This window comes from Fulmarus glacialis, unplaced genomic scaffold (genome assembly GCF_000690835.1).
Source record: "Fulmarus glacialis isolate BGI_N327 unplaced genomic scaffold, ASM69083v1 scaffold4158, whole genome shotgun sequence".
Taxonomy (NCBI): Eukaryota; Metazoa; Chordata; class Aves; order Procellariiformes; family Procellariidae; genus Fulmarus; species Fulmarus glacialis.
In genome coordinates this window covers 87560-98069 of record NW_009228784.1, presented here as the reverse complement: position 1 = coordinate 98069, position 10510 = coordinate 87560, and the positions used below count along the sequence as shown (strand labels likewise).

Here is a 10510-nt window from a genome sequence, read left to right as displayed (position 1 = left end):
GGGGGGCGGGGGGGGGGCAGGGGGTAGTGGGAATTTTCCCGTCGGTATAACTGTCTTTGCCCGGATTTAGTCTGGGATACAAACCCCCTGGTATAGGTTAGGTAAATACTTTATCAGTTGGTTATCCTGAGCTCCCCGCAGAATTTAAGGCTAGAGCAAATATATTCACACAGATTCTGACCGGCTGATGGGATCCCCCCTAAAACTAGGCAAGCTTTTGGGGAAGAATAATTTAAAGCCCTGTTCCCTTTTTCATCTTTATATGATGCTCGCAGAGAGAAAGCTGTTGTGCATCTACTGCAAGGACTGTGCGCTTAATATTTTTTGCTATGCGATACAAAGGATTATCTCTGTGTCTTCATAAAGCTGTAAGAAAGAATTCATTACTAAACCTGGAGTGTACAAATGAAAGTCTGCATTAGTATGTAGTTAGTGAGAAGAAGGAATGAGGGAAAGGCAGGTTCAAAGAGAAACCACGTAATATGAGTGGAAAACAAATAAAAAAAATAAGTGAACAAGACTGGAGTTTGCTCCCTTCCCTGGGGGAGGGGGATGCTAGCAGTCAGTTTGGAGGAGATGAAGCCGCTTAAACTGCAATTTCCTTAACTAACCCACATTAAAGTGGTAGATGGTATCTGAAATACTGAAGCAGACAAGGGGAGATCTTTATTCTTAAAACAAAAATTAACTATTTCATTCATTGTTATTATCTTTGTTCCGTTACCTCAAGTTACGCTTCAAGAAAGATTAAAATACCATTTTAGCAGTGATAAAGCTGACTCAGCCTTTTAGCCATCAATCCTTTTGAATGTGATCTTTCGAACTAAAATACTAGGACACCCTCAGAATAGTCCAGGTTTTCAGGCTCTAGGATAACCAAGGGTTGAACAGAGCTGTTGGAGAGCTGAAGTCATAGGCTGTCAGTAGAAGAGAAAATGCACAGACTAGCATTAAGCGGAAGGCTTTCAGGAATATGTGTAGCAGAGGGAACATGAGGGGCCCAAGCAGGATACCTCTGTGCCAAGGAGTGGCTCTATTCCAACTTGTGTGCTGCTTGCTATTTTCTGGAAACAGCCAGGATATGATTTTGCTGCCAGCAAAGCAGGAATTGGAGTTTCTGATGAAGCCTCTGTGTGCGTGTGTGTGGTGTTTCCACGCAAGCTCTCGGTCTCAGGCTGTGCCTCACAGCAATTGGGAGTGGGGAAAACACCTTAGCAGCATCTTAGGGTGAGATCCGGTGACCTTTCATGTAGACTGGACACATGAAATATGTGTGGGACATGGCATATTGTATTCTCATCCACTAGTTGATATTCAAAGTTGACTATTAAAAAGTACAAGGTGGGCAACTGGTATTAGAGGGTAATTTTTCTCTTTCTTTGGAAAAGCCCTTATATGATATGTCGACGCTGAGAAGTAATAATAAAATGGTCCCAATTAAGTTAAGAAGAATACTTGTTAAATGCAAAATTGAAATGAAACTTTGCACATCCCCCTCCAGTTATATATAGGACGTGGTTTCAGGCCATGGAGAAAAAATCACCAGGATGACAAGTGCTTGAAACTGCTTATAATAATAAGCTTGCATTTAAGTTACTTCACTTTGTCTGCTAAGTGCCATGAAATTAACTTGTAAAAAGTGAATTCCCAAATTGCTCCTGTTCATGTCTATTCAGAAACAAAAGTCTGTACAGAAGAAAAGGTGGAGGAAAGTGGGGAAATTAGAGGCTGAACTATAGCTAGTGCCTGAAAAAGAAAATGCTGCCTCCAGTCAGCAGAATGTCCTTGGCGCCTTTAAAGCTGGCAAGAATAATATTGGTTCTGGTAAAACCCATTAAAAAAATCAAATTCAAAATAATAAAATCTGAAGATATATTGTCGCTAGTAACAGTCCCTCATCATTTTGTGTGAAAGGAGAGCAGAGTTACTAGAATGCTTGACTTGCAAAATTGTATGCTTTGACTGCCTGAGCCAAATCCATCACGGCTTTCTTTCCTTCCTTTTCCAATCTTCATCCTGAATTAAAAAAAAAAAAAATCTATAGTGTTGTAAGACCTCTCAATCTTTTGCTGATAGAGTATACTTAGCAGTTCTTCTGAAAATTTTATTTTCTTTCACGATCTGATATTTCTTTTTAAAAACACCAAATTAGTCTATGAAACTGGAGGTGGATGCTTAGCAAAATGCTTGTTTTGCCCACTGCCCTGCCACTGGTGGGAGCGCTAGAAGGGTAATTTGAATGATGGACAATCTGTTTAGAGATGAGCTCTCCATTTGCTGCACAGGAGAAATCTCCCAACTCTCTATCTTTCAGGCTGATGGACTAATCTTTACAGCCCAGTGGGGCGATTCAGAGATGCCTGGCTTCAACGTGGTCAGTAGCCATCCTTATCTCCAGCCAAGTGTTTGGTGGCTGAGTCCGTGTAAGAGGATAACTACGCAGTAAGATTTCTGTTGGTCTGGATGATGGGGGTTGCTGCGTTCCTCATAACGCGTGCGTGGAGAGAAGGAAGTCCTTTTAACTACTGTATTAGAAGGCTTTCTTGGAAGAGCTTGGTTTGCACAAGCCCCGACATGTTCTCTTGATGCATAGCTTGATGAGGGGCTGTGGTGAGACAATGGATAAGGAACATATGGGAGGATACTGTGTTTGGGCAGGGGCAATAAAAGGACAGCAAATACTGTGGTGCAGAGGCAGAGGAGGAGGAAATATATTGTTGAAAAGAAAGTGGGGGAAGCAGAGATGAACGTGCCACTAGCTTAGGTCTTAATCTTCATGTGGTACAGCGTCTGACCTGCTCAGCTCTCCAGGCGTGCTGGCAAGCCCGGCTCGCAACACACGGCCGCCCCTGCGGGGGGTGGCTCGGCTCAGCGCTGGTGTTGCCAAGCCCAGTGCCTGGCCTGCCCACGTAGGGATGCTCTGCGCTCCTCACGGCTAGTGATTACCAGGTGCTCCAGCTGGCTCTGGCACGCTCGCTGCATCGCTGGCACTGTGCTGCGCTGAGGTAACTGAGCTGCTTTGGGACCTGGGGACAGCATGAGCATGGCCGCATCTGACTTCATAGACTTTGTTGGGTCCGATGTTAGTCTACCGCACTGCCACAGCGAACTCTCTCCCGTTGGTGTAGTCTGCCCACGAGCGTATGCTGACTAACGGCACGTTAGCGTTTTCAGGGAAGAGAGAAAGCTGTGCTGCGAGCCAAGTTTGGGCTGAGAGCTATCCCTTGGCTCCCTGATTTGATCCATCACTGTGACAATTTCCTTGGAGCTTTAGGGGGTGGTTAAGATCGTCTTCCAGCACCGATGCGTTTACTGCACCAAGTGGGGTGCTGGTTGAAGCACCTGCTGTTCTTTTCACTGTGCTATTGCATGTTGAGCCCAAACCAAGCTGCTGAATCCAAGCCCCATCTTAGCTCTTGGAAATTCAGTTCTGACATTCAGTTTTACTCTTTGGACCAAATTTTAACTTCAGGTATTTCTCTACAAGCTTGTGGGTACCAGAAAATTGAGACTTGGGTGCCAACGGCAGAACTGCAGGTCTGTTGCTTCCCTGCTTGTTTCTGACTCATACCTTCTCCTGGGCCTCTCTCTGCTGCTGTTTTCCTTCTCGCTCCTTCCCCATGCCAGTTCACTTCTACAGGATTTAACTCTTTGTTTTATCCTGAGGCCTCACTATGGCAAAAATGTTGGCCATTTTAATGAAAGCTTTCGCTAACCAGAGGGACCAGATACAGAAGTGAGTTACCCTGGCTTAATAAGCTTCCAGACATCAGCTGAACTGTGGTAATTAAGTGTCCTCCTAGCCTGTGGCAAACACCGGACAAAATCCATGAACAGAGACTTTTGATGGTAAACATTTTCTGCTAATGCAGTTTATTTTCTGCCTCTTGTGTCAAGAGCACACAGGCAGCTAAGATGAATCAGACAGTGTATAATGTTAAGCCCCAGTAATTCAGTTTTGTTTCTGAGCTGTAAACTGGTAAGATGCTGCTGCTGATAAAGATGGAAAGCCAGAGCCCCAAAGCCACATGCAAGGTTTGTACACCCTCCCAGAGCTCTGCTTATGGCACCACTGGGGCACAAAAGCATATTGCTCGACTGAGGTCTAGAACTGTGGCTGTCAGTTATCCTTAGCATCTGGCTGTGTGTGCATTGCGAAATAGGGATACCTACAGGACAGTTGTTGTCTGCTCGCTGGGATTTGGCATCTTGTAGCCCTCTGATTTGGCAGCTTCCGTGGTGCTTAGCAGCATATGGCTGCTCCATCAGGCATGGGACCCTTGGTGAAAAGAATACTTTCTGGTGGCGTGGACTTGGCTGCTCTTAAAACAGTTCCTGATAACTGAATGCAAAGTTCAGCTTAGCGTATCTTTGAAGGAGTTTCGACAATTGTCTTTGGCAGTTTGGTCCCTTTTCTGTTTTAAATTCAGTCTTAACATATTATGTAATGCAGTATTTCACCTATATCTTCCCTTGAGTCCTTCCTCCAGACGGAACCCGCCCAGGTCTTTTTAGTCATTTGTGTTGCTCTCCCACTACATGCTCCTTGGTTTCTGTCTCTTACAGAGAGCACATTGCCCAGCAGAGTGAAATATTTAGCTTTCAGCTATGTGGCATTCACGTACCAATGCACCCACAGTATAAAACACAGTGGAACTGGAAATAGTTTATAACAGCCGTTACTTTTGTAACTCTTTAAACTATTTCACACTTCATTTGGAAAGCTCCCCAGTGGTGGATGGCTGGAGCAGGCTTGAGAAAAAACGGGAGGGCACAGCTCTGCAAGAAACATTATTGGTGAACGGCAGCTCTCATGTGTTTTTTCATGTTTAGAAATAAACTATTTTATACAAACCTGAAAGAAAGTAGGACAAAGGTTTCTGTGGTCTGTACCCTGAAAGCATTGAAAAAGGGTCCTTGAGTGGTGCTAGTTAGATGGGTAGAGTTACACACAGGATTCAGAATTTAAGGTGCAGACACAGTGTTCTCTGTGTTGCTGGTCACTCAAACTGTAAACTATCTTTGCAGATTTTCTATGACTGTATTGCATGTATCTCCTGATTGAAATGTTTCTATATCTATCTATTTATATATAGTTATAGAGGTGTTTATCTTCCCACTACTGTGGTATTTGATGTCTATCTGAAAAATCGTATGAGGTTGCTTTTTGGTTTTACTTCAGTACAGATACTTTCTCTTACGGGGTTTTAACTTTCTTGCTCTCATTAATATCTGTTCAGTCTGTGTAATTAGTCAATACATTCCCATCTTCTGTGGAGAAAATAAACCAAAAAAAGTCTCATCAAGATTAATACGATCTATAAAGTTAGAAGACAATTTGTTTCTCTTTTTTGAAGAGCTGTAACCTGGGTAAGATGTTCTGCCCCCCTCCCCCAGTGACTTCTGTATTTTTAGTTATAAAACAACCCTACCTCAAAGATAGGCTTATAAGAATCATTATTAGGGAACCTGAAAAGTTAAATTCTTTATCATCTTTTCTGGTTGTGGATTTTGAAGTACTTCGTATATTGGTATAAAGTACAAAAGGTCTGCACATCACTGATAGCTTCAAATCTTCACATTTCCTTAATTGCTACCCAGGTAAGTAGGATAATTTGCTCCAGACTTATGGCTACTGTGGCAACTCAGGAACTGACTGGAATATTAAATTGACAGGCTGTAGTGGGTTTTATAGGCTTTATTGGATCAGAGGTTTTGTCTGAACAAAGAAATGACATGCAATATCCTGCAAACTGGCTAAAACACAAGGTGAAAGCTGGTGGTGGGTTTTTGCATTAACTTTCTTCCCTTCAAAAAAAAATCAAGAAAATGAGGGATGCTAGGTGTGGATTTTAATTTTAGCATTAGAACTGGTAGGACAGATGGTGTCTCTCAGGCAACAGCTCATCTGGCTCCTCTCCTGCTGTAGGCTAGAAAAGCAAGGACCGGTTCATACCCTGACTTTCACCCACCCCACAAGAAGTTTACCATGTGCTCGCTCTTCCTTCCCCCTGATCCCAGTACCCAAAGCTACACTCTTACATATCTATCTTTCCAGAGACCAAGGTGAACACTATAAAATTAGATAAACTCACTAATGCTCTTTTTTCCTTTTTTTTTTTTTTTTTTTTTGTTAACTTGGACTAAACCGAAGTATAAGCATTAGGTAAAAGACAACGCAAAGTTGGTATCCTGTTCTCCCTTTCCCTCCCCAATGGAGACTTGACATCCTCATTTTATTTTAACTTTGCCTTTATATCAATAACATGGAAACCAAATTGACCTTTAAGTAAGCACTCTCTTAAGCGTGACGACTCTTACGCTGCTCTTTGGAAAACATAGCGGAGCTTTCCCTGGCGGTAAGTGTACTGTCACCTCTGCCCCTTTCGTAAACTGATTGATCTTTGCTGTGTTTCACGTGCCATTCTTCTGAGCTCCTGGATAATGACCACGCTCAGATGTCGGAAGAGTGGCCCCCACTCTGAGCCTTCCAGCCAAAAAGCAGAAGCAGATAAAGGAAATGATTCATGGCATAAGGGCTAGATTTGATATCGTGGTTTCTCATACATGTGCAGACATGCCGACGTCCATGCTTTCTTTTTAATTTGATTCCTAATTTTAAAAAAACAACCAGCCAAACACTGTTTGAAGTCATTAAAGTACATCTGATGATATAAAAACTCTTCTGCCCTCTAGTGTTGTGAAGCAGTGGGACGTCTGAGATGCACTGATGGTTTTTTGGGGGGAAAATATGTAGCCTTGCTACTTGCAATTCCAGTCATTTTTTTCACTGATGAAGGGAGGGGAGTGTAAAAGGTACTTAATAATTTTTATGTATGAACTTGAGAGAAATATGATCTTAATATCTGAAACAGCCAAGAAAAACTACTAAAAAAAATCTTGAAACTGATAAAATGTACAGCAGCTTGTCAAAAGCAGTTTGGGATAAATTGTAAATGCTACTACTCCATCAAATAAAGAAAAATCTGAAAAACCATCACTGATGGGGAATGTTATGCCATAAGCAGGATGGGTTGTCAAAACTTCTTTTAAGTAACTGTTGCAATTGTGCCGCAAATGCCGGAGGGGCATCGCTGCTCTCTTAGCTCCTGCCTTTTGAGGGTCTGGGATTCGGTGGAGAGGTGAAGAACAGCCTCACGGGCACCAGAGTATGCTGGCAGGAAGGGAAAAGATCATATTAAATGGCACCATTAGAGCTCGCAGCTCTATCTTTACTAGTTTAATCTCATAAATTAATCCACATCCTCCTAGAATAAGTCTTCAAAGAGGAAGAGGTAATTGGATATAAATACTTTCCTTCCCAAATCCTGAATTACAGTGATACGGCAGCAGGGAGCTTTTTGCACTTTGATCTCTTTGCATGATTTTCATTCCCCTTTTCAGCCTTAGTCTCGGGCCTCATTCTCTCATTACTTTTCCACAGCGAACTGTGCTCTCTCTGCTTCCTAGCTTGTCCTCTGGCCACCTCCTGTGGCCCCTTTTTCTTTTAAGAGACTCAGCCTTCACCCCTCATTATTCTTTGTTTTCTGTTTTTCTCCTTGGGCCTTCCCCGCGATGAAGTCAGATGAAATATTTGTGCCCATGCGTGCAACGAAAACCCTGCCGAATGCTGCAGAGAGATGTGAGCTTGCTCTGATACGTGAGGCCAGCTGCTGCTTAGTGCATTCCTGGTAACCTGCACCCCTGTGGTTTAACTTCTGCTGAGCAGGAGCAGTGTAAACTCGTACCCACACAACACACCGTGTAGATAAACCCCTTTGTTTTCTCCAAATGGAACTGACATGTTTTCATCACTCTCTTGATCACCTCGAGTCTCTAATACACTCTGAACCCTGTGCTGCCTCTTTGCTGTCATGTTAGATTGATAGCTCCTTGAGACAGCAACTATATTTTGAATTAAGTCTAGCAAAACACGGCCTTTGTCCTCATTCAATGAGTCGCACCTAGGCATGACAGCAAGATAAATATGCCTAAGGAATTCCCGGTGCCTGACAAACACAAGGCTGACAAGGAAACTGAGGCTCAGGCTGAGAGCGAGTTACCTGGGTCCATCACAAACAGTATGATTTTGCACGCTCCTTGGACAACTTTTGGGCAGACTGTCTAAATCTGCGAGGTGCTTGGTGCCCTCGAGGTATGGGGTAGGACTGCCAGCCCCAGCACTCTCCCAGTAGACAATGGTCTTCCTTCTTCAGCAGCAGAAAACTGACCTTACTGATGAAGGAAACCCTTCCAGTCCTGTTTTTCTGTAGAGAGGAAAAATAAGAGTGTTCTCTTTCATTTTAGTGTTGGCCCGTATGTCTTGATAACTCCAAACGAAACCAGAAGAAACCAGATGCAGCAAAGTAAGTTGAGTTGGCCAATATGGTAATACATTATTTCTACTTGAATAAGTTTAGGGGTTTGTGCGCTTTATCACTCTTGCAACTTTTATCCTGATTTTCACAATGCTTTTGTGCAGCTGTGACAGTAAAGTCAGTGCTATGAGCATTCTCCATCATCGTATAGGCTTTTGTTATTATTAACTTCTCATCTGGCTAAACTTCATGCAGAATGAGTCTTGTTCAGGAAAAGGGTTTTGGTAATTTCAGTGCTGGAGCTATTCTAGCTGGCTTCTACAAGACTCAGCTGGAATTAGCTCTATCTCGCTTTTACAGGATTGAATTCAGATTGGAGAACCCAACTTTGAATGCTCTCTGGGTTAGGGGGAGGAAGAAGAAAAATATAAGTAAGAAATATTTTTGGAAGTACTCTCATGTGGAGACTAAAGCAACTAGAACCATTGTTGGTTCTTGAATCTCCGTTGAAGGATTGTAGGTGGATCTTTTAATGAAGATGGGAAAGATAATTTTAGATGGAAAATATCTTTGCTTTTGCTTGGCTTCAAGTCTTGCTGGTGAAAGTATTTAAGCAGGAACACCCTGAACCTCTACCAGAAATATTAGGCATGTGTTAAAAAGCTTTCATTGCCAAAAGTTGCAACAAAAGAGCCATGAAATGAATTCTGTATGCAGATGTGACCAAGCACTGCAGTCCTGCACTCCTGGCTGTTTATTTGTGCAAAAGATATGAAAGCTGAAGGAGTGTCAGTCACCACTCACGTTTTGAGCCCTCAAGGAAACAGTGCAATAAAAACATTTCTTCTCAAACATTGTGAATTTGGCTGAAATGCTTCACCAGCAGGCTGCTGTAGGGTTGGGTTACCGCTGGTTGCGAGAAAGAAAATGGACTTCTGAACCAAACCGTAATCTTCTGGAGGGAGGAATAAAAGCAGATCATCTTAGAGCTGACTCTGACGCTAACAACAAAGGTGCTGCTGCTCTAATAAAGATCTGCTTTCACTTTGTGCCACCAGCATGCAAAGGCTGAAGCATGCAAGTACTTCTGCCTTGGATACTGGCAGAAATACTCACTGAATCCAGTCCCTACATAAGTGCTTGTTGTAAAGGTGAAATAACAAGCTGGTATCTCTCTTGGGCCTCTTTAGAGACTTGCCCAGGAACTGGCTTTATCTTGTTAGAGGGGAGCTGGTGTTAGCATCTGTTAGCCATAGCCTACCATTAGAAAATACGGTTCGTGTTGGTTTTAGTTAAGAGTGAATTGAGCTCTTAGAGCAACTGAGGTACTACTCTAAAACACAGCTCCTCTTTCCATAGGCTTTGTGCACCTTGCTATTGAAAGGAATTTTTTTTCCTCTGTCAGTTGATTTGAGAGGGCAGTTTCATCAACCGGCCATCCTAAAGCATATGGCTGGTGCCCCTGGTTGTATTGACTAGACTTCCACTGACTACACTGGGAGCTTGCCAACCATCTCACATGTGGACACCCATGTTGAAGTGTCTTAATATGAAGCTGAATTATGCATTCCTCCTGTTTTTATTTAGGAAGCGCGTGGTTGGGAGGGAAAAATTACTTATTCTTCGTTTCCCTGCTGGGGAGCATTACACCACAAGCATTTCCATACATGCAGCAATAACATCTTAATTGTAACAACTTCTGCTTTACCTGTAGGAGTAAATACTGTGGCATTTACCTACAGGTTACCAGGGGTTAAAAAGAAGTCTGTTAGCAGTCCCTTAGCTGTTTTTTGTTTTGCTTTTGGGGTTGAGTCCTAGGGTTTTCTCACTATACAGTCTCAAGTTAGGCAAAATGTTTGCCTTGTTAGCTGATCATTGCAGTGACTGTGTAACCTCTTGGGGGTTATCTGCACCCCTTGAGAACAAGTTTGTCTGTTCCTGGATGGGTCTTCAGGGTTACATACAATTAACGATACTGCCTGCTTTTTAGTACTGCCTCTAACTTCCATATATTTGTTTCTTTTTGTACCTGCTCAGTTGCTAAGAAAGAGCTAGATGACCTGGAGCAGTGGAAGGAAAAGCACAGGCCAGGGCCAATTAAGTTGGTTCCACAGAGACTGGGTAAGACATGTGAATCAACTATTATGAATTGCAAAATGTTATTTTCCAGAATATGAGACATTTTTCACTTT

At 42.8% G+C, this 10510-nt stretch overlaps 1 protein-coding gene across 1 annotated transcript in view; it reads left to right on the top strand.

Moving 5' to 3' along the window:
• Positions 1 to 10510, top strand: part of EPSTI1 (epithelial stromal interaction 1 (breast)) — a 46271-nt gene that overhangs the window by 1392 nt on the left and 34369 nt on the right. The window contains exons 2-3 of the mRNA XM_009583587.1: positions 8308 to 8366; positions 10356 to 10439. Coding sequence (XP_009581882.1) covers positions 8308 to 8366; positions 10356 to 10439 — 143 coding nt within the window. The remainder of the gene's footprint in view (positions 1 to 8307; positions 8367 to 10355; positions 10440 to 10510) is intronic.